The sequence below is a fragment of the Mesoplodon bidens genome, assembly GCF_964165515.1.
Source record: "Mesoplodon bidens genome assembly, chromosome: 13".
Classification (NCBI taxonomy): Eukaryota; Metazoa; Chordata; class Mammalia; order Artiodactyla; family Ziphiidae; genus Mesoplodon; species Mesoplodon bidens.
This window is the reverse complement of record NC_138169.1, coordinates 9,143,476-9,167,735: the sequence shown is the minus strand read 5'-3', so window position 1 is coordinate 9,167,735 and position 24,260 is coordinate 9,143,476. Positions and strand designations below refer to the sequence as shown.

General features: G+C 41.1%; 1 protein-coding gene across 1 annotated transcript; it reads left to right on the top strand.

Annotated features, from left to right (window-relative positions):
• ARPC3 (actin related protein 2/3 complex subunit 3) lies at window positions 1-10,581 on the top strand. Its single transcript, XM_081253194.1, has 7 exons — window positions 1-106; window positions 2,308-2,407; window positions 5,722-5,798; window positions 7,765-7,833; window positions 9,210-9,336; window positions 9,694-9,788; window positions 10,269-10,581. Exons 1-7 carry the CDS (start codon window positions 101-103, stop codon window positions 10,329-10,331), a joined length of 537 nt encoding a protein of 178 aa, XP_081109320.1. The 5' UTR covers window positions 1-100; the 3' UTR covers window positions 10,332-10,581.
• The last annotated feature ends 13,679 nt before the right edge of the window (window positions 10,582-24,260 follow it).

The following is a 24,260-nucleotide window of genomic DNA, read 5'->3' as shown; positions in this document are numbered from 1 at the left end:
TCCGGCTCACTTCCGCCTACCCCGCCCGGACTGCCAGACCGGAAGCGCCGCGCTCTAGCCAGATCCTTCTCATCGGGGTTGAAACCCGGGCGCCTCTAAGATGCCGGTAAAGGGGCCGAGCTGGGGGTGTTGGGAGAAGGCGGGGATTTGGGAAAGTGGCGATAAGTCGTGGGTGCGCTGAGAAGAGCGGGCCGAGGGGGGCAGAGAGAAAGCAGGGGCCTGAGAAGGGGAGAGGCGAGAGGAGCGGGCCGGCCCCTGTAGGATTCGGGCGGCCCGGGGCTGTAGACCGGGCTTGGAGGACCGGGGCGCGGCAAAGTGGGCTAGAGATCCCGGGCGTGCTGAGGAGACTGCCTCAGTTCTTCTGCCCTTTCCTCTCCAATCCCGACCCCTTTTCTCGCCCTTTCTGCCTCCCTCCGACTCCAGCAGGGTTCCCAAAGCCTCACTAGAGCCACGAAGGCCAGGGCTGCCCTTTTAATTTTTCATATCTCAAGTCTAGTGTCCGGCTTCTGCTTTTTTTCCTGCAGGCCCACTTCCTCCTCCGCCTCTGGGGGCGGGTCTCTTAAGCTGCTTGTCATCTGTGAGACCCCACTTCGCGGACTCCTCCCCTGTCACCTGGGTAGTGGCGGCCACCCCTGCGCCGCTGGGTTTAGGGCTCTCAGAGCAGACTCAAGGTCCGCGCCCGGTTTCCAGATGTTTCTGTTTTCGCGTGCATCAGAGTGGGAGTAAAAATTGATGGTGGTTTGGTTGCTCTTAAGTTCTGACAGCCAGTCTCTGGAGTAGATTTATCACCATCATGGTCTCCATTTTGCAGATGAGGAAAAAAGAGGTTCAATAACATGTGATTATTCATAGGACAAACATTACTGAGCACCTGCTGCATGCCAAGCACTGTGACAGCAGTGAATAAGGCCAACAAATCACTGTTCTTAAGGAGTTTACATTCTAATGGGGAGACCGACAATAGGCATGTAAATACAAATAAAATAAAGGAGATTGTTTCAGATAATGACAAATGCCATGAAGGAAATAGATAGGTAACAAGACAGTATAGCTGGTGAAGGAGAGGATAGAGGCTTGTTTAGATGAAGCATATCTGTAATAAAAAGGAGCAAACCATAGTTATCGATACGTATTTTTATGGACCTCATAGCCACCATTTGACTCCTGATGTATTCCAGGCAGGCCCTGAGCTACACACTTTATATAAATTATCCCATTTAATCCTCACAGTGACTCTATCAAGTAGATATGTTATTGTTTTCTCATTTTGCAGAGGAGGAAACTGAGGCTCAGAGAAGTTAAGTAACTTGCCTAAGGCTGCACACTAGTAAATCTTGATAAAGCCAGATTTTACCAGAACATTAAAGCCTTGTGCTCATCATTCCAGTTGCACATAGAGCACCTGGACTTCCCCTGTCCGGGTGCTCTTGAGAAAACAGACTTAATGTCTGTCTTCTCCATTCACCTGAAAATTCTTCAAGGACAGAGCCCATAGTGGCCTTGCATGCCATTGGATCCGCATGCCTTGCACACAGAAGGTGCTTAGGAATCTTTTGATGAATGAATGAATGAATAAATGAATGGGGCCCATGTTGTCTTACAAAAAGCCAGACATCTTGTAAAAAGCAGAACTAGAAATCAGCCTATAAATTGCTCTCATAAATATGATTTTTCCCCCTCCTCCTTTAACTCCCATCCACCCACTGAAAGCAAATATGTATCTCTTCATTTTACAAATTTGGAAATAGGCTAAGAGAAGAAAAGTGATGTCTTGGTCAAAAGACATAAAGCCAGCAAGTGGCAGAGCTGAAGAGGCAGTGCTTGGGTTGTGGTTTAACAACAGCTGGGGGCTGGGTACCCCTGATTTATATAGTGTTTGCCTATTTCTATAGTGTAAATACTCCACCAGTTACCAATGTGGTGTCACTGAATGTGGAACTGGAAGAGATGCACATTAGCACCTCATTATATAGTATTTCCACCATAAAGATACAAAAGACATAAATAAGCTTAAGATCATATTAAAAATAAATTTTTTAAATAGGAAGTAATAAATTTCAAGTATTTATTACCTTTGTTTTTAATATAATTTATGTAATTGTACATTTATATAATTTCATTTTTAATAATGGCTGTGTTCAGCAACCAGCTTGCCTCAAATTTTCTCAAAATTTAATAGTCAGTTTTCATGAGCCAGTTAATCTTGGATAAGTTAGTCTTTTTTTCCTTTAGGGAAATGTACTTGTTTGCCCTGCTGACATTTGCTCTCTTTCTGCTTTTGTGTTCTTACCTGGCTTGCCACTACAGGCTTACCACTCTTCCCTCATGGACCCTGACACAAAACTCATTGGAAACATGGCACTGTTGCCTATCAGAAGTCAGTTCAAAGGACCCGCCCCTAGAGAGAGTAAGTCGAAGCTCCATTATTTTCAGATTTTGGTATGAAACCCTCTGACATTATCAAATCAAGGAAATTCTGTCTCAGGTTGCTCTTGTATTTTCTATTTGCTTGGGGGATATTGTGCTCTAGACCTTTTCAGATAATGAGTATATGTTGCATTTAACAAGAAACTGTATTATTGCTGCCAATTTCTCCAGGATATTTTGTTGAGAGGGAAGAGGAAATGTGCTTAATTCTCGACACTCTTCCTATCATCACTGTCATTTCTTAAAAACTAATCTAATGCTGCTACTTCTGTAGAACGCCATGTCTCCCTCCTTTCTCTGTCATCAAGCTGGAAAAAAGAAAATGTATTTTAACCTCTTCCTTATTTAAATCTACTTTCTTTGTCCATTCTTCAGGATCTCAGTTTTCAGCAATACCTCAATCTTAAGTATCCTGTTTACTAATTTCTTCTCTTGCTTCTTGAACGTTATATCTTTACTTTCTTTCTTGGTACTCATTTTTTTTTTTTTTTTTGCGAGGGTGAGCCATTTTCTTTCCTGTTCAGAAAGCTTTGCTCATTTCAGATGCTATCTGAGACTCTTCTGACACATTCTGAGATGTTCTGCCAACAGTGTAATTTGTATTATATTAGACACGGTTTCCCTGAACCCAGGAAAGGCCTGCACTGAGTTCCATTCATGGTTTCCAAGACCATAGTTTGGATTACTAATTTTGTACTGACCCCGTCTCCATTCTTCTGCCAGATTATTTGACTTGACTTCCTCTTAATTTTGTTTTCAACACCATTTGAAAGCTCAGTAAACTTAATAAATTTGGTGAGTCACCACACTGTTTACTTGTTCTGAGATGAAAAAAAAGGAACAGTGGGAAAAAGCAGACCAAAAAGAGAAAAAATAATGTAAAAGAATTACAGTGCAAAGGAAGAATAAGAATCAGTGTTGGCCCAGAGCTCTTCTCAGATCGTTACAAAATACCATATTATATATCAGAAGATGCAGTTGACCAAGGATGGAGTAAATCTAATTACCACCTTTGCAATTCTTGGGCCCTTGAGGGAGAATGGGACCCCAATAAACCAGAACTCCATGATTTCTGTAGATAAAAAGTGACTTCTTAACTCTTCCCTGGGGGCTGGATTAGGACTGAATTGGAATTATGGAGAAGTATAAGCCTGTGCTGTAGACTAAGTAACTGTTAACATTAATCTAATTACTTACATCCAACAAATATCTTTTTTTTTTTTTTTTTTTTTTTGCGGTACGCGGGCCTCTCACTGCTGTGGCCTCTCCCGTTGCGGGGCACAGGCTCCAGATGCGCAGGCCCAGCGGCCATGGGTCACGGGCCCAGCCACTCCGTGGCACGTGGGATTCTCCCGGACCGGGGCATGAACCCGTGTCCCCTGCATCGGCAGGCGGGCTCTCAACCACTGTGCCACCCCAGGGAAGCCCTCAACAAATATCTTTTGAACACCTTTTATGTGCCAAACACTCTTCTAGGTTCTAAATCCTATAGTCTAGCCTCCTCCCCCTCCCTGCAATGTGACATTTAGAACTAGCTGGCTCTTGTAAGCGCTGTTTGGATCATCTGAGGAAGTTTCCTTTTTGCAGATAAGAAAATAGATTGCAGGGAACACAAGTCTAGAGTTAGAATTCTGTTGCGGACTTCCCTGGTGGTCCAGTGGTTAAGATTCCGTGCTTCCACTACAGGGGGAATGGGTTTGATTCCTGGTTGGGGAACTAAGATCCCATAGGCTGTGCTGCGAAGCCAAAAAAATTTTTTTAAAAAGGAAGGGAAAAAAAAAAAAGAATTCTGTTGAAATTCTTCAGAGTACCAAAACTTCAGAATTGCTTTGCATTTCTGCTGTGTGAGAGGGATAGAAGTCAGGGATGAGAAATATAAATAACCATTTCTGCATTGCTGAAACCAGCTGTTGGATATCAAGACCCTGGGATTTTGACCTTTTTAAAATTAAAAAAAAAAAAAAAGGAAAACCCAAAAAAAAGCCAAAGAAATTTTGTAATGAGATCTGTCTTTGTTACAACAGTACTTCTGGCTTTTCTCAGTCTCTAGCCATCTGAACAGCTTGTACAAATATATTTGAAGTCAGTTTTCGTAAAAAGAAAGATGTATGTGTGAATCCCAGTGTGTTCCTAAATGACAGTTAAGAGTTTTTTACCTAAAGCTATAGTATGTAAGGTCAAATAAAATTATATTCAGTACTCTGTATTTTTTAAAAAGCATTTTATTAAAGTTAGTCTATGTTTCAGTCTTTTTTTTTTTTTTTTTTTTTTTAATTTATTTATTTGGCTGCTCCGGGTCTTAGTTGCAGCACACAGGGTCTTTAGTTGAGGCATGCATGTTGGATCTAGTTCCCTAACCAGGGATCAAATCCAGGCCTCCTGCATTGGGAGCATGGAGTCTTAGCCACTGGACCACCAGGGAAGTCCCTGTCTCAGTCTTTTTTTTTTTTTTAATTAATTAATTAATTAATTTATACAGCAGGTTCTTATTACTTATCTATTTTATACATATTAGTGTATATATGTCAATCCCAATCGACTGTCTCAGTCTGTTTTTATAAATGTATTGAGAAATGTCTGGAGTGATGTTCACCAAATGTTGATAGTAGTTATTTCTGGGTAGTGAGATTAGGGTGACAGTTAAGTTTCTTTTCTATATTGATTAATTAGTTTCTCTAATGGGCATGTATAATTTTTGTAAAACAATAAAGCTATAAGAATAAATCATGCTTATTTTTCTAGAAATTGTTTCTGAAGACTTTATATTTCAGTACCCTCATCTTATTTTATAAAACTCCAAAACCCTTGACTGTTGAGCTTGAATAATTTTTTTCTTGATAGCTTTTTAATTTTTATTTATTTATTTATACATTTATTTTATTTATTTACTTTTTGGCTGTGTTGGGTCTTCGTTGCTGTGCGCAGGCTTTCTCTAGTTGCGGCAAGCGGGGGCTACTCTTCGTTGCAGTGGGAGGGCTTCTCATTGCAATGGCTTCTCTTGTTGCGGAGCACAGGCTCTAGGCGTGCAGGCTTCAGTAGCTGTGACACGCGGACTTCAGTAGTTGTGGCTCGTGGGACCTAGAGCGCAGGCTCAGTAGTTGTGGCACATGTGCTCAGTAGCTCCGCAGGATGTGGGATCTTCCTGGACCAGGGCTCGAACGCATGTCCCCTGTGTTGGCAGACGGATTCTTAACCACTGCGCCACCAGGGAAGCCTCTCTTTATAGCTTTTTTAGAAGTTATGTTTTACATTTGGCTAATGTTTTCTGCCTTATTCCCCTTGTGTCCTGCTTAGCAAAAGATACAGATATTGTGGATGAAGCTATCTATTACTTCAAGGCCAATGTCTTCTTCAAAAACTATGAAATTAAGGTAAAGTACAGAGCTTTCACTCTTTTTTTAAAAATTTTTCTTGGAGTATAGGTGATTTACAATGTTGTATAGAGCTTTTACTCTTTAATTTAGTTTTCTGATGGGGATAGTATCAACCTGGCAGTCAGGGTTGATGTAAGGAATAAATTAAATGAAATGAGATTGTGTGATTTTAAAAATCCAGAACAGTGCCTAATTCTGTATCAGTGTTAGTTCCTCATTCTTCCTCCAAGGTCTACACCATGGGTTGGCAAACTAAAGCATGAGGGCCAAATCTGGCCCACCACTTCTTTTTGTAAACAAACTTTTATTGGAACATAGCCACGTGCATTTGTTTATATATCATCTGTGGCTGCTTACATGCCACAATAGCTGAGTTGAGTAGTTGTGACAGAGACTATGGCCCACAAAGCTTACAATACTTGCTATCTGGTCCTGTACAGAGGAAATTTACCAGCCCATGGTCTAGACACTTATTTATATTTATTCAACAATATTAAGCACCTACTGTATGACAGTCCAAAACCAAAAAATTCTGCATGCTATGTTACTTTTTTAATATACTTCTATGTCCTGGACCTAAGATGGAGAGATAAAGAAAATTCAATGACCTGGACCCTTCCCTCAACCTCCATTTCTTCCCTTCTGCTCTTAGTTCTTGTGAGCTCAGGAGGAAGGCAGAAGTGGGGTGGGGGCAGAAAAGGAGGGGGGAATGGAAAAGGAAGTTCTCTGAGATGCTGCTATGAGCAAGTTACAAGGAATGTCAATAAATCTTCTTGATAGTGTTCTAGAATATGGAACTTCAACTCCTTGCCAAACTTTAATCTCTCGGAATCAAGCAGGATGTGAAATCTTTATTTGTAGACTCTTGGTCTATAAACTGTGGTCTAAACATTCTGTGATGTTATAGATGTTTCTGTATCTAATGCATGGTCTTAAGTGTGGCGTTTGTAATTAAAATTCTGCCACATTTCATTCTCTCTCAAATATCATATAATCTTAAAAATAGGGAAAAGTGTAGTTTGTTTCTTTAAACTTATAAATCTGTGTAAAGTTTGACATGAAGTATGTGCCACATTTGATTAGCATCCATTTGTCTTCTCCACATTTTTCCTTTGGGTTAGGTCAAGAGTTGGGCTAATGGAGCTCTTCAAGAACAAGTCACTTGTGAAATAATTGCTTCCTCCTTTAGAGTCATAAATGTTTCTGTTCTTGGCAGAGATCCTGAAGTGAAAAAGTTTTTAAAGATTAGCCAGCCGTATGGTTCATCTCAGGTTTTCCAGGAGGCTTTGTTAACTCTCCTTCCTACACAGAATGAGGGGCTTTTGGCACAACTCTTCAGGAACCCAAGGGCGAGGGGAGCTGAGGAAAACAGGGGCAGCCACACAAACTCAGGGTGGAAGCTGGTGGCTCCCTCCCCAGGGGCAGACAGAAAGGGGGCTTGAGAAGATGGCATGCGGAGAATGGGAATTTTAAAAAATAGTTTATGTATTTTTAATTAATTAATTTTATTTTTATTATTTTTGGGTGCATTGGGTCTTCATTGCTGCGCACGGGCTTTCTCTAGTTGCGGCGAGCAGGGGCTACTCTTCGTTGCAGTGCATGGGCCTCATTGCGGTGGCTTCTCTTGTCGTGGAGCATGGGCTCTAGGTACGTGGGCTTCAGTAGTTGTGGCTCACGGGCACTAGAGCACAGGCTCAGTAGTTGTGGCACACAGGCGTAGCTGCTCCGCAGGATGTGGGATCTTCCTGGACCAGGGCTCGAACCCGTGTCCCCTGCATTGGCAGGCGGACTCTTAACCTCTGCGCCACCAGAGAAGCCCGAGAATGGGAATTTTTGATGCTGTCGTAACTATGCTTTCACAGTTTTCAGTTGATAAATCAAAAGACAAAGATTGAATTCATTTATTGCACATAATTATTAGGTTTTGATCAGAACTGTTTTAAGTTTTGTTTTCTTCCCATAGAATGAAGCTGATAGGACCTTGATATATATAACTCTCTACATTTCTGAGTGTCTAAAGAAACTCCAAAAGGTAATTAAACTTCGATGATCATTTGTCAGGAACACAAATTAATAGGTATTTAGACTTGTTGAGACTTTAAGGACAAGTAGAAAATATTTCCTCTGGCTTAGAGTGTGGACTTGAGAGGAAAATCTGGAAAATCTGAATGTAGATCTCTAAACTTACACTGTAGTTGACTAATGAGAAGATAAGGGCAGTGGTGTTTTAAGGCTTTGCATATGTTTTCCCAAGACAGAAATCTTGACCAAAAAATTCCCTTTTAAGCCCTTGGCTCAAGGGTTCTTAACCTGGGGTCCAAGGATAGAATTCAAGGTTCCATGAACTTGAGTGGAGAAAAGATTACATCTTTCTTTTCACTAATCTCTAACTGAAATTTTGCATTTACTTTAATAATTAATGTAGGCAGCATCCACAGTAGTATTAGCAATACCTGTGACTTTCTGTAGCATTTTCTTTTTAAATAAATTTATTTATTTATTTATTTTTGACTGTGTTGGGTCTTCCTTGCTGCGTGTGGGCTTTCTCTAGTTGCAGCGAGCAAGGGCTACTCTTCGTTGTGGTGCACGGGCTTCTCACTGCAGTGGCTTCTCTTGTTGCAGAGCACGGGCTCTAGGTGCGTGGGCTCAGTAGTTGTGGCTCGCAGACTCTGGAGCTCAGGCTCAGTAGTTGTGGCACACGGGCTTAGTTGCTCCACGGCATGTGGGATCTTCCCGGATCAGGGATCGAACCCATATCCCCTGCATTGGCAGGCAGATTCTTAACCACTGTGCCACCAGGGAAGTCCCCAGCATTTTCATATTACATTTAGAGTTGAAGATATTTTGAAATTTTGTTTACATTCATTACTACTTCAAAATTTAGTTGTTAAGCCCACTGCTGGGTCTTGTTATTTAGCACATTAATAAAGAAGCACATGTATGACTGTGTCATAAATTTGTTATTTTAATATTGTAATTATTGTATTTCACTATAATTGGTTTCTTTTGTAGTTCTGTAATATCTTATTCATTTAAAACATTAGTCTGGGGCTTCCCTGGTGACGCAGTGGTTGAGAGTCTGCCTTCCGATGCAGGGGACACGGGTTCGTGACCCGGTCCGGGAAGATCCCACATGCCGCGGAGCGGCTAGGCCCGTGAGCCATGGCCACTGAGCCTGCACGTCCGGAGCCTGTGCTACGCAATGGGAGAGGCCACAACAGTGAGAGGCCCACGTACCGGAAAAAAAAAAAACATTTATCTGAGAAGGGGCCTACAGGCTTCACCAGACTGCAAAAGGGCACCAAAAACATAACCCCAGACGTGGCTACTTAGATAAAAAACTGAAAATTGGATATTACTATCCTTTTTCCCTTATATGTTTGTGTATATAATTTTTTTTTTTTTAAGTGCAATTCTAAAAGCCAAGGCGAGAAAGAAATGTATACACTGGGAATCACTAATTTTCCCATTCCCGGAGAGCCTGGTTTTCCACTTAATGCAATTTACGCCAAACCTGCAAACAAACAGGAAGATGGTAAGAACAACATCTCTACCTTACTATATGGCACAAGATTTTCTCCACTGGACTTTTTAACTCCCCTCCTTTTCTTGCCTTGACTGGTGTACAGATTGAGAGTGGAATCTTTAGCCCGTACATTATCTTACTACTCACTCTCACAAAAGATCCTTGGCAACAAGCATGACATGTGGAGAATCTTTTGGACCAAAATGAGTATAGTTATAAAACCATTTGAACTGTCGTTTCTATTTCTTATCCTGTTCGAAGGTATTGAAATGTATTGCCAAGGTCAGTGTTGAGATCAGTAGCCAGCCCATTTGGGATGCTTTCTCAAATACAGCTTTTTATTGTTCTACCTGCTCTTGATTTTAGAAGTGATGAGGGCCTACTTACAACAGCTGAGGCAAGAGACTGGACTGAGACTTTGTGAGAAAGTTTTTGACCCTCAGAATGATAAACCCAGCAAGGTAAAACTCTTTTCTTTGTTTATTTAGTTGATAAATCACCTTTTACCCAGTAGCCACTGTTACACACATTGGTCTTTAGTTTTTGCATTGCAGTGTTGCTTAACGTTGGTGCCTTATACATAGTAGGAGTTCACTGAATCACACTGAATAATGAATTGCATGTAGTAAAAAATTTTGCTTGTATATTCTTACATTGGGGCATTGTAAACCCATAGAACAGCTTTTTTTGTGTGAGATAGCTTTAATGTATTACATTTATTTTGTTGTTGTAATTTTGATTAACCTGTGAGTCACTCCAAAAGAAAGGGAGGGAGGAAGGGAAGAAAGTTTTTTATGTACCTTCAAAGAGTTTATATAATATAAGGGCTGCCAGACCAATATTAAGTTTTGTTATTAAGTAAATTCATATTCTGACCTTACCTTGAACTTGCATTGTGATTTGACCACCACTGATCATTCTGTTTTGTCCCCTCTTGTTAGTGGTGGACTTGCTTTGTGAAGAGACAATTCATGAACAAGAGTCTTTCAGGACCTGGACAGTAAAGGGAGCCTTGGGCAGACACTGTCTCCACAGCTGTGGGCAGCAGTTACAGCAAGATGTACACAGTTCTTTGCCTTTATTTCGTAAAGTTTTATACAGAGGAGAGAAGAGAGTGTGTCTTTACTTGAAGAGCTCTTTATCAAGAATTTGGGGCTGTGGGGTGGGGAAAATGAGTTGTTGACGGGTGGTTTGAAATTTCTGCAGTATTAAGCTGGTGCTTAATGAGTAATAATAAAGAAATTTTCTAACATTTCATGTCAGAAAAACTTCATTGCTTATCTTTGACATTCACTTAAAATTTTTTTGAGATAATATTCACCCTTTTAAAGTGTATAATTCAGGGGACCTCCCTGGTGGCACAGTGGTTGAGAGCCCACCTGCCGATGCAGGGGACACGGGTTCGTGCCCCGGTCTGGGAGGATCCCACATGCCGCGGAGCGGCTGGGCCCGTGAGCCATGGCTGCTGAGCCTGCGTGTCCGGAGCCTGTGCTCCGCAACGGGAGAGGCCACAACGGTGAGAGGCCCGCGTACCGCAAAAAAACAAACAAACAAAAAAAGGTTCGTCAATGTTATATCAGTACCTCATTCCTTTTTCTTTTTTCTTTCTTTTTTTGTTTTTTTTTGTTTGTTTGTTTTTTTGGGTTTTTTTTGCGGTACGCGGGCCTCTTACCGCTGCGGCCTCTCCCGTTGCGGAGCACAGGCTCTGGACGCGCAGGCTCAGCGGCCATGGCTCACGGGCCCAGCCGCTCCGCGGCATGTGGGATCCTCCCGGACCGGGGCACGAACCCGTGTCCCCTGCATCGGCAGGCGGGCTCTCAACCACTGCGCCACCAGGGAAGCCCTCTTTCTTTTTTTTATTGTGGTAAAATATAACATTTACTATGTTTTAACCACTTTTAAGTATATAATTCACTGGTATTAATTACATACACAATGTTGCACCACTATCACCACTATCTACTTCCAAAACTTTTTTGTTACCCTAAGCAGAAACACTAACCATTAAACCCCTGGTACCTGTAACCCCCAATTCCTGGTGACCTCTAATCTGCTTTCAGTGACTGAATTTACCTTTTCCCAGCACCTCATATAACTGCAATCAAACAATATTTGTCTTATTGTGTCCGGCTTCTTTTACTCAGCATAATCTTCAAGGTTCATCTATATTGTAGCCTGTATCAGTACTTTATTACCTTTTATGGCTCAGTAATATTCCATTGTGTGAATAGACCCCATGTTGTTTATCCATTCATCAGTGTATGGACATCAGAGTTGCTTCCATTTTTTTGGCTGTTATGAACAGTGCTGCCAAGAACATTCATGTACAAGTTTTTGTGTGGACATAACGTTTCCATTTCTCTTGGTTATATACCTAGAAATAGAATTGCTGAGTTACATGATAGCTATATTTAACTTTCTAAAGAACCGCCAGACTCTTTTTTCCACAGAGGCTGTGCCAGCTGCACCATTTAACGTTCCCACCAGCAGTGTATGAAGCTTCTGATTTCCCCACGTCCTCACCAACACTTGTTATTGGTTTGTAGCCATCCTAGTGGGTGTGAAGTATCTCATTGTGGTTTTCATTTGTATTTCTCCAATGCTAATGATGTTCAACATCTTTTCATGTGGATGTTGACTGTTTGTATAACTTTTTTAAAGAAATGTTTATTCAAATCCTATGCTCATTTTTTATTTGATTTGTCTTTTTGTTGTTGTGTTGTAGGTTTTTTATATATATTCTGAATACTAGACCCATAGCAGATATATGAGTTGCAGAAATTTTCTACCATTCCATAGGTTGTGTTTTTTTTGCCATGAATGAAATGTTTATTTCCCATGAAGATCTTTTTTTTTATATTGAAGTGGAGTTAATTTACGTTTTGTTAGTTTCACGTGTACAGGAAAGTACACTTTTTCAGATTCTTTTCCATTATAGGTTATTGCAAGACATTGAGTATAGTTCCCTGTGCTATACAGTAGGTCCCTGTTTTTTTTTTTTAACTTTCTTGATTGTGTCTTTTGAAGCACAGAGATATATTTAATTTTAGTTAAATGTCGTTTGTCTGTGTTTTCTTTGGTCGCTTATGCTTTTGGTGTCATATCTAAAAGACCATTACCTATACCAAAGTGTCAGTTTACACCTAAGTTTCCTAAGCATTTTATACTTTTAGCTCTTGCATTTAGGTTTTTTTTTTTTTTCACGTAACAAGAAATTTAATGTAACAAGAAATTTTAGGTCTTTGATCCATTTTTTTTTAACATCTTTATTGGAGTATAATTGCTTTACAATGGTGTATTAGTTTCTGCTGTATAACAAAGTGAATCAGCTATACGTATACATATATCCCCATATCCCCTCCCCCTTGCGTCTCCCTCCCACCCTCCCTATCCCACCCCTCTAGGTGGACACAAAGCACCGAGCTGATCTCCCTGTGCTATGTGGCTGCTTCCCACTAGCTATCTGTTTTACATTTGGTCGTGTATATGTGTCCATGCCACTCTCTCACTTCATCCCAGCTTACCCTTCTCCCTCCCCGTGTCCTCAGGTCCATTCTATATGATCCCTGAAAGTATAATCTTCTTTGATCCATTTTGAATTAACTTTTGTATGTGAAGTGAGATAGGGGTCTATCTAGCTTTTTTTCTTTTGCATGTGACTATCCATTGGCACCAATACCATCTGTTGAAAAGACTATTCTTTACTCTTTGAATTGTATCGGCTCCCTTGTCAAAACTCAGCTGACCATAAATGTATGGGTTTATTTTTATTTATTTACTTATTTTTTAAACTAAGCTTTTCTTAATTTATTTATTTTTAATTTATTTGTGGCTGCATTGGTCTTCATTGCTGCGCGAGGGCTTTCTCTAGTTGTGGTTGAGGGGGGGCTACTCTTAATTGCGGTGCACGGGCTTCTCATTGTGGTGGCTTCTCTTATTGCGGAGCACGGGCTCTAGGCGCGCGGGCTCAGTAGTTGTAGCACGTGGGCTCAGTAGTTGTGGCTCGCGAGCTCTAGAGCGCAGGCTCAGTAGTTGTGGCGCATGGGCTTAGTTGCTCTGAGGCATGTGGGATCTTCCCGGACCAGGGCTCAAACCCGTGTCCCCTGCATTGGCAGGCGGATTCTTAACCACTGCGCCACCAGGGAAGCCCTGGGTTTATTTTTAGATGCTACTTTCTATCCTTATGTGGCATTCATTTTTATATTTGGCCAGTTTTTAGCATTTAAGAGGTTTTTATTGTTAGACTGACAGAAAGTGTGAGTTCTTCCAAAAACTTATGGGACCATATATTTCCAGGTATGTTAAGGTTATAGATTAGATATTTCAGGAGGTGCCTCGAGTCCTTTGGACATAGTTATTGCACTGCCACCTTTATCATACCTTTACGTGGTTGACTTTTACTTTAAGAAGCAGTTGTTTTGGGGCTTCCCTGGTGGCGCACTGGTTAAGAATCCGTCTGCCAATGCAGGGGACACGGATTCGAGCCCCGGTCGGTGAAGATCCCACATGCCGCGGAGCAACTAAACCCGTGCGCCACAACTACTGAGCCTGTGCTCTAGAGCCCTCGAGCCTAGAGCCCGTGCTCTGCAACAAGAGAAGCCATCGCAATGAGAAGCCCGCGCACCGCAACAAAGTAGCCCCCACTCACCGCAACTAGAGAAAGCCCATGCACAGCAACGAAGATCCAACACAGCCAAAAAGAAAGAAAGAAAGATGCAGTTGTTTTGGTATCTATGCTGGGATTGTATTTGGCCACAAGTACAGAAAACCCAATTTACGGTGTCTTGGGGGTTTTGTTTGCTTGTTTTTAATTAATTAATTAATTAATTAATGTCTTTATGCCTGTGTTGGGTCTTCGTTGCTGCGCGCGGGCTTTCTCTAGTTGCGGTTGAGTGGGGGCTACTCTTCGTTGCTGTGCGCGGGCTTCTCATTGTGGTGGCTTCTCTTGTTGCGGAGCACAGGCTCTAGGTGCGCGGGCTTCAGTAGTTGTGACATGTGGGCTGAGGAGTTGTGGCTCACAGGCTCTAGAGCGCAGGCTCAGTAGTTGTGGCACACAGGCTTAGTTGCTCCACGGCATGTGGAATCTTCTCAGACCAGGGCTCGAACCCGTGTCCCCTGTGTTGGCAGGAGGATTCTTAACCACTGTACCACCAGGGAAGTCCTTGTTTGTTTGTTTTTAATCTGGAAGTAGTCCCACATGGGGCAGCCATTTAAGGATGTCATGGGGGCCCAGTCTCCTCCTGTCTTCCTGCTCCACTCTCCTTTGCATGTGGCTCTCATCCTCATAGTCTCTAGATGCTCCTGCATCTCTGGGCTTGGCAGAAGGAAGAGGGGAGAGCATGAGGGCCAAAGGAGCATACCAACTGAGTGCCGCCTTACCTACCCTTCCCAGAAATCCTGCCCAGACCTACACTTTTGTCTTCTAGGCCTCTAGCTACAAGGGAGCCTGGAAAGAGGAAAGTTTTGAGTGTGTTGTTAGTCAGATTGTTTGTAATGTGCTACTAAGGACAAAGGGAACGCTATATAGGAACAGAACTAAGTTTCAAATTGTATTAAAACTGGAGCTTTGCAGTGATACCTGATTGACTAGAGAATTTCCATTTTGGCTTTATGGGTTAATATGTAATTTAAATGTATGAGTTAAATACTGTTGAGCATCTGTTCACTGAAGATCTGAATTATGGACTAAGTAAGTACCACATTTCACATACCCAAGAACATGGGTATGTTAAAACATACTCCATAGATAGGTAAAAGGATAGTCTTGAAGCCAAAAGAGTGCTGTTGTTGGGTTGTTTGTGTTTTTGTTTTATAATTAAAATTCTTATCTAAAATCAGATTCTGGGTGTTTGGGTTGGAACTTCTGTTATAGACTCAGAGACATGTCAAAAAGAAGGAAAGCCACAGTGATTCATATCAAGATTAAAGGTTTGTTTCTAACAGATGTGTTCTGTTTTTTTTCATTGTGGAACCTTTGTGATAAAAACCAACTCCTGTGGTGCCTGTTCCATTAGTACCAGCAGGGAGAGCACAGACAATAAGCACTAAAAACCTGGCTTCTAAATCATTTCCCATTAGTGCTATATGATGATAAGTGTTTTGTTTTTTAATGTACTAGAGAGAACAGTTTCCAAAGGATTTAGAATAAATTATACATGAAGTATAGTATAATGGGTTCAAAAATACATCTTTAAGCAAAATGTAATGTCAACATTAAAAACATTATTACAAGGTACAACTTTTTAGGGAAGGCAGTTTAGTAATAATTATCAGATTTTGTTCTTTTTAAAATTGTATCAGATTTTTGTTTGTTTGCGGTACGCGGGCCTCTCACTGTTGTGGCCTCTCCCGTAGCGGAGCACAGGCTCCAGACGCACAGGCTCAGCGGCCATGGCTCACGGGCCTAGCCGCTCCACGGTATGTAGGATCTTCCCACACCGGGGCACGAACCCGTGGCCCCAGCATCGGCAGGCGGACTCTCAACTGCGCCACCAGGGAAGCCCCCAGCAACTCATCTTGAAGTATTGTTGAATGCTGAAACACACACACACACACACACACACACACACACACACACACACACACACACACACACACACACACACACACACACACACACACACACACACACACACACACACACACACACACACACACACACACACACACACACACACACACACACACACACACACACACACACACACCTGGAAATAATTCAGACATCTTTTAATAGAGAATTGGATAAGTAAATAATCATGGTGTATCCATAAAATGAAATATGCAGCCCTTAAAAATAAGAAGGGGCTCTATCTCTTCTCTCATGGAAAGATGCCTTAGGGTATACATCACTGAGTTTAAAAAAAAAAGGTTGAGGGTAGTATTATAATATGAGCCCATCCTTGTTTATTTAATTGTATGTACTCCCAAAAAAAGTAGGGGAATACATACACCGAACTGTTAAGAGTGATTATTTTGCGCCAGGGGCAATTACAAAGACTTGTACATTCTAAGTCATATATACTACAATTCAGTAAGAGATGTGTTACCTTAATAATCAGAAGGGAAAATCTAGTTTTTAAAAAGAACATTGATAGAAAGTCAAATATTAGAAAAAATATATTAGCCAAAAAACAGGCTGAGGACAACAGTCACCTGGTTCTTTTCTTAAGCATCCTGTTTACATTTATTAATTTTTTAAAATATGCCACCAATTATTGTCATATGCATAGAAAAATGACAGTACATGGAAATGCTTGAACAAGATTAATGAGACTTGTTTTATTCTGCATTTTCTTTTCCTCCAAAATTATTAGTACTGAAGATCTTAATAAAAAGTTTGGAGTTGTGTCCAGAAAGGGATGTAATACTATTATACCAAAAGCCATTTGGTTTGTTTTTCCCTTCACTTTGTTTATAAAAGTTTGGAAGACCATTCCATTAGAAGAGTGTAATTTTAGGGCCACATCTGTTCTGTGTTGATTTTGAGATAAATCACCAATCACAATTTTCCACTTTAACACTGCAGCTCCAGTTTACAGATGATCTAGCAGCTTGCTAAATGCTTGCCTTTTTAAATCCTGTTTAACCCTTTCAAGAATCTTTATGGCAGATACAGGTACTATCCGCCTTTTCAGATGAAGACGCTGATGCCTACAGGAATTAAATAACTTGCCCAAACTCAAGCACCTGGTAGTTGGCAGAAATGGCAATGAAACCTAAGTCTTTCCAAACCCAGGGCTGGCCCTCTCAGCCATTATAAGATGGTCACTTGGCTACATCGCAACTTTTAGTAGAACATTCAGGCAACAAAAGCAGGAGATTGAGGATATACAAGAAATGTAAAGGGCAACTATGCTCTCCAGGACCTTAGCCATCTGATGAGAACTGTGTATATCAAAATAGGAGAGACGAAACACTGAAAGATTGACATGACTGCTCAGTGCTGCCCAGGGAAAGAGCAGGCTGTTATTGCTGAGGTCGTTTGGGGAAGACTTAATGAAGATGGCACTCAAATTAACTGAGCTCAGAACAGGTGAACCAAATTGGGTAGGCTAAATGAGAAAGAAGTATATTGGGCAGCTTTGTGACATGATCAGGCCTGGCATGAAGGAAACGTTAGGGCAAAGAATGTGATGGGGATAAAGCTGCCCTAGCAGGTAATAATGAAGGACCCACGTTTTTGAGAGCCAGGGTCAGGATTAGACCTTTTTTTTTTTTTTTTGGCTGCGTTAGGTCTTGGTTGCTGTGCACAGGCTTTCTCTAGTTGCAGAGAGTGGGGGCTACTCTTCATTGTGGCACGCAGGCATCTCATCATGGTGGCTTCTCTTACTGTGGAGCACAGGCTCTAGGCACGCGGGCTTCAGTAGTTGTGGCACGCGGGCTCTAGAGTGCAGGCTCAGTAGTTGTGGCGCATGAGCTTAGTTGTTCCCATGGCATGTGGGATCTTCCCGGACCAGGGCTCGAACCCGTGTCCCCTGCATTGGCAGGTGGATCCTTAACCACTGTGCTACCAGGGAAGCCCCCAGGGTTGGAACTTTAAACTGTATTCTATTAGTGGGACAAAGGACATGACAGATTCTCCACACAAGGGCACCATTCTGCTTTTACCTACCATTATGAGAACCATTTGCTTGAACATCACTTTTCCTGCCCCATTTTTCCCCAAGTCATTCCAGAGTTTCTGTGCTTAACTCTCAAGAACTTTTTCTTTAAACAGTCTTCTTGAGAGGTAATTCACATATCATATAATTCACCCATTTATAGTATACAATTCAATGGTTTGTAGCATATTACATTGTCATTTTTCCATTTTAACCATTTTAAGTGTACAATTCAGTGGCATTAAATTCATAATGTTATGCAACCACCACCACTATTTCCAAACATTTTTTATTATCCCAAATAGAAACTTTGTACCCATTAAACAGTAACTCCTCGTTCCTCTTCCCCCAGCCCCTGGTAACCTCTAATCTACTCTCTGTCTCTGGATTTGCTTATTTATGTGTCTCATATAAGGGGAAATCATACAATATTTGTCCTTTTGTGACTGGTATCTTTTACTTAGTATCATGTTTTGGGGGTTCATCCATGTTGTAACATTCCTTTTTGTGGCTGAATAATATTCCGTTGTATAGATATACTCTATTTTGTTTATCCGTTCATCTGCTGATGGGTTGTTTCTACTTTTTGGCCCTTGTGAATAATGCTTCAATGAACATCAGTGTACAAGTATCTGTTTGCGTTCTTGTTTCTTACAGTGCTTTAAGAAAAAATCAGTCGTGTGCCATTTCATCACAAGCCCTCTGAAGACTTCCCCCTGAACGAGTCATTATCTTGTCTGTTCTTATATTACTATTTAACTTTTTCTTAACACGGTCATGGGCCATGCCTATCATTATTGTAGCCCCAATGCCTGAAACGAGGTGAGGAGGCATTCAAATATATACTGAATGAAGATTACATTTACATTTTCAAGTGGATGGTGAAAGGATAAAGTCAGGACTTTTATGAAATTTAGTTAATTACAGTGCACCAGATAGATTGGAGGGTAGAGAGATGGGAGGGAGAGACACCAGGGAGTAAGAAGCTCTATTAGTGGTTCCCATGTAAGGGCTTAGTGGGTGTTACTGGGAATGTAAAAATAAGGGGAGATTTGCGGGAGATTCTACTGCATTCGAATTAGCAGCTGAAGGTTAGGTTGAGGTTTTTTTGTTGTTGTTGTTTTGTTTTGTTTTTATTAAATTCACCTGTTTCTTCTACTGCCAGGGAATTCCCCTAGGTTGAGGGTTTTTGTTTTTTGTTGTTGTTGTTTGTTTGTTTTGGTTTTGAATCTGACTTGGACAATAGCAGTTCCTTTGATGAATATAGGTTGGGTGATGACATAATTTGTCATCCAAACTCTTGAGCATAAAAGAGCATGCTATAATTAATTCTGGAACAGCAGACATAAACTGGAATTGTCCCGAGCAAACTTCTAGAAACCAATAATTGGAAGTCCTTTGGAAGGGGCGTGGGTGATCAGTTTAATTCTGAGCACTTTGAGTGTGAGGGGGCAGCTGATGGCCTGGGTGATATCCAGCAGCAAACAAAAATATACGTGAGGGCCTCCCTGGTGGCGCAGTGGTTGGGAGTCCGCCTGCCGATGCAGGGGATACGGGTTCGTGCCCCGGTCTGGGAGGATCCCATGTGCCGCGGAGCGGCTGGGCCCGTGAGCCATGGCCGCTGGGCCTGCGCGTCCGGAGCCTGTGCTCCGCAACGGGAGAGGCCGCAACAGTGAGAGGCCCACATACCGCAAAAAAAGAAAAAAAAATATATATATATATATACGTGAAAGCAATAGAAATAAAGACTTGAGAGACAGGAGGTCTTTAGCGGAATTAGGAGATAGAATTTGACGCCTGAGACAAGTCAGCAGTTAGGAGTCAGGAAGAAGGAAGGACTCAGCAAAGAATCAGTCTAAGAGGTTAATCGGAATAAAGAGTGGATCAATAAAACATGCGAGTCCTAGAGAGGAATTTCTTGGAGGGGGTTGTTAATAGTATTAAAATCTCCAGAAAACTTTATTTTATGGCAGTTGAACTCTAACTCAGCAAGCCTTGTTGGTTTTGCATTTGTGTGTGAATGAGTTAGTTGCTCTATCCTTACTTGTCTGACCATCTCATAAACAAAGTGCCAATCTGGACACCTTAGAACCCTAGAATATATTGCTTTGCCAGCCACTTTTACTGAAAAGAGGGAAAATCATTTGGAAAGATGGCTATATTTATTCCCTCCAGTTGTCCAGGCAAATTCTTTGTCCTAAAGTTACTTTTCCACTGAAAGGAAGGCTATCACTGCCAGGAGACACTTAAGGGATATTAAGTAATGTTTCCCTTAGAGCAATTTACAAGTGTTATGTTTTTCCCCTTGTACAAAAGACAGATCTAAGAAAAATGTCTAATGGAGCTGGGAAAGATTTTCATTCTTAGGAGGCTGTTGGAGATTTAGAAATGAACTTAAGTGGAGCAAAACATTTACATTTATAAATTGTTCCTCTAAATGTATCTGATTCAACACTCCATGGAATTCACACCATTCTGCACCTAAGTGGCTTATCTAAATGTTCATGGCCAGCTGTGTGTCTGAAAAGACCCCTCCAGTTACAAAATTATCATTTTAGAAGATGATTCCATGAGAAAGAGGAGGCTTTGTCCCCTTGGATTTATCTCTTGTGTGTCCCATGTTAGTTTAATATTACATGTGTCCTTTGTATAATATGAAAATCAGTATGATCTGACTTACATGAGGTTAATGGAACTTAACCATGGAATCCATCCTATTTTGGAGTAATTTATTTTAAAGAGGATTACAAAAAAATTTCCAGAGGAGGTGGTCTCTCCTTTGCTTCTTTTTCTCTATAAATATTTTGCTTCATGCATTCTTTGTGTGGTTTATCAACTCCACAGATGTCTTTTAGCACTATTTCTTTATAGAAATTATCAACGTTTCTCCTGCCATTTAGCTAGTGATATGTTCTCCTTCATTCCCATCAGGATATAAACATGTTATTTCTTCCATCTTAAAAAAAAATCCTCTCTTTATTCTGTTTCCCCCACCTGCTGTCACTCATTTCCTCCTTCCCTTTATAACAGGCCTTCTCAACCTTGGCACTTGGACATTTTGGACTTGATTGCCTCCTCCAATCTACTCTTAACACATCAGACAGAACAATCCTCTTAAAAAGCAAGTCAGATCATGTTACTTTTCTGCTCAGGACTCTCCATTGGCATCCATGAACTTGTTTCCTACTCCTCTCCCCTCTTGCTCAGCTCCAGCCCACTTACCTCCTTACTCTTCCTGTAACATGCCAAGCTCACTCCTGCTTCAGACCTCTAAGCTTGCTCTTTCCTTTGCTTGGGATCCTCTCCCTGTAGATTTCTACATGGCTCCCACTTTCCCTCCCTCAGGTCTTTACTCATATGTCACCTAATCAGTGCAGCCTTCTCTGATTTTGATTAAAAATGGCAGCCCCTGCCCCAACACTCCCTTTCTTTCTTCTTTACCTTTTAAGCACCTTTAAAAAACACTTACGGAAAATTTAAATATACATACAAGTTGAAAGAATAGCATAATGAACTCCCATGTACCTGTCACTTAATTTCAGTTGATATCAACATTTTGCTAATTTTGTTTCATCTATCTCCCTCCACTCCCAGTAATATTTTAAAGTAAACCCTATACATTTTTCTTCCATAAATACTTTAGTATGTTTTATTACCTTCTCATAATACTATTTGTATTACTTAGTTATTGTTTATCTTCCCTCATTATAATGTCAGCTCCATAAAACATGGGCTTTTTAAAAAAAATTAATTTATTTACTTATTATTTGGCTGCGTTGGGTCTTCGTTGCTGCGCGAGAACCCCCTCCAGTTGCGCGAGCGGGGGCCACTCCTCGTTGCGGTGTGGGGGCCTCTCCTTGGGGTGGCCCCTCTTGCTGCGGAGCACAGGCTCCAGGTGCGTGAGCTTCAGTAGTTGTGGCGCACGGGCTCCAGAGCGCAGGCCCAGCAGCTGTGGCGCACGGGTTTAGTTGCTCCGCAGCATGTGGGATCTTCCCAGACCAGGGCTCGAACCCGTGTCCCAGCGGACTCCCAACCACTGCGACACCAGGGAAGTCCCAGAACATGGGCTTTTGTTTTTGTTCCCACCCTCGCCACCAAGCAATCACAAATCTTTCTGTTGCTTTCAGTTTATCTTTTCTGGATATTTCATATAAATGGAGTCAGGGATTATGTAATTTTTTTTTCTTCTGGTCTGATTTCTTTCACCTAGCATGACTTTATATTTAGCATAATATTTTTGAGATTCATTCATGTTGTTCTCAGTAGTTTGTTCTTTTCGTTTTTAATTTTTTGCTGAATAGGATTACATTGTATGAATATACCATGTTTGGTTATATAGTCATCAGTTGGTGAACATTTCACTTGTTTCCACTTCTTGCCATTATTAGATGTGGTTTTAATTATGAAATATTTCAAATATAGAAAAAAGTATAATAGCAAGCATTTTTATGTTTACTGTGTGTCAGCCATTGTTGCAAGTGTGTTAGATACAGTGGTGTATCTAGTGTGTTTGACACCCAGAGAAGGTCAATTATGACACACACCCCTTTCTTTCTTCTTTCTTATTAAGTTTAATTTTTTCAAGCAGTTTTAGGTTCAGAGCAAAACTGAGGGCAACTAACAGAGAGTTCCCATATACCCGTGCCCTCACATGTGCACAGCCTGCCCCACTATCAGCATCTCACATTCAGGGTGCATTTGTTACAACTGATGAACCTACCATTGTCACCCAAAGTCCATAGTTTACCTTAGATTTCTCTCGGTGATTTTATGAGTTTTGACAAGTGTATGACATGTATCTACCATCATAGTGTCATATAGAATAGTTTCACTGCCCTAAAAATGCCCTTTGCTCCACCTCTTCTTCCCTCCCCTCTATCCCTGGCAACCACTGATGTTTCTGTCCCCAGTTTTATCTTTTCCAGAATGTCATATAGTTGGAATCATACAGAATGTAACCTTTTCAGATTGGCTTCTTTCACTTAGTAATATGCATTTAAGTTTCCTCCCTGTCTTTTCATGGCTATGCTCCAATAATTGACAAATCTGTTTACACTGTGTATGGAACATGAATACGCAAAGATGATCAGCTTGGCAGTCATTGACAAGTTTTCAGAATTTAAAGATCAAGAACAGAAACTGTATATTATTCATTTCTTTGCTAATCCAACATGTAGGGTAACAGTTTTTAAAAATACATTAATATAATTAAAAAGCATTAATCCATTAACTTTTTGTCTTGTAATATTGGTTTTATTTTTTCATTAAAAATTTTACTGACATCATTATTTAGATGAAGTTTAATAAAATAATATTTTCACTGTTTCTTTTCGGGCCACTATTATTAGTCATTCATTTCAGGACTCTTACTGAAAGTAAAAGCGAGGGATTGGTCAAGAGAATGAGACAAGCCACAGACTTGGAGCAAATATTTGCAAAATATTTTCTGATAAAATCTGATAAAGGACTGCTATCCGAAATACACAAAGAACCCTTAAAATTGAACAATAAGAACACGAACACCCTGGGAATTCCCTGGCCATCCAACGGTTAGGACTCCGCGCTCTCATTGCGGAGTGCCCAGGTTCGATTCCTGGTCGGGGAACTAAAATACCACGAGCCGCGCCCTGCGGCCAAAAAGAAAGAAAGAAAGAAAAAAAAGAACACGAACACCCGGACTAAAAAATGGACAAAAGAACTGCACAGATACCTCACCAAAGAAGATACCCAGATGGCAAATAGGCGTATGAGAAGATGCTCAGTTTCATACGTCATTAGGGAATGGCAAATAAAAATCACAAGATAACACTACACTCATATTAGGGCGGCTAAAACTCAACCTAGTCTTTATTCACTCTGAGCTAGTGAGTAATTTTTCATGGTAAAAATATGTCCTTTTGCACCCGATGAGTGAAGCCTGACTCCCAAAGGTACACGAAACACCTGAGGGGAGGGGGCGTGGCGCTTTCAGCCTTAGCGCTCGTGCGAGACTAAAAGCAGTTAGGGCTGCCCCTGGCGCCTGATTAAAATATCTAATTCCAGGTGTCGGGGATTTTTTTCCCCCGCATCCTACTAGTATATTAACTTTTATTTATGATAAATGTCAATACATTTTATTAATTTCTGAGAGTCCTCTCAGACTCATTTTAATTGGGCATGCATTCGTCCTGAGTTGCCTTTTGTCCCCAGCCCATTGTAAGCCCTCCATAAAGTTTGCAGCTTAGAATGATGATGTAACTTTTGCTAAAAACAACCCCCCCCCCATCCCAAACCAAATCGTACCACCTCACAGGGGGCTTGGCGGAGAAGGAACTGAGGGTTTTGTTTTTG

What these genes read in the sequence shown, in the direction of transcription:
- ARPC3 (XM_081253194.1), top strand. An exon ending in TCAAAAACTATGAAATTAAG is followed by an intron (nt 5,799 to 7,764) that starts GTAAAGTACAGA and finishes TTCTTCCCATAG; the next exon opens with AATGAAGCTGATAGGACCTT. An exon ending in GTCTAAAGAAACTCCAAAAG is followed by an intron (nt 7,834 to 9,209) that starts GTAATTAAACTT and finishes TTTTTTTTTAAG; the next exon opens with TGCAATTCTAAAAGCCAAGG.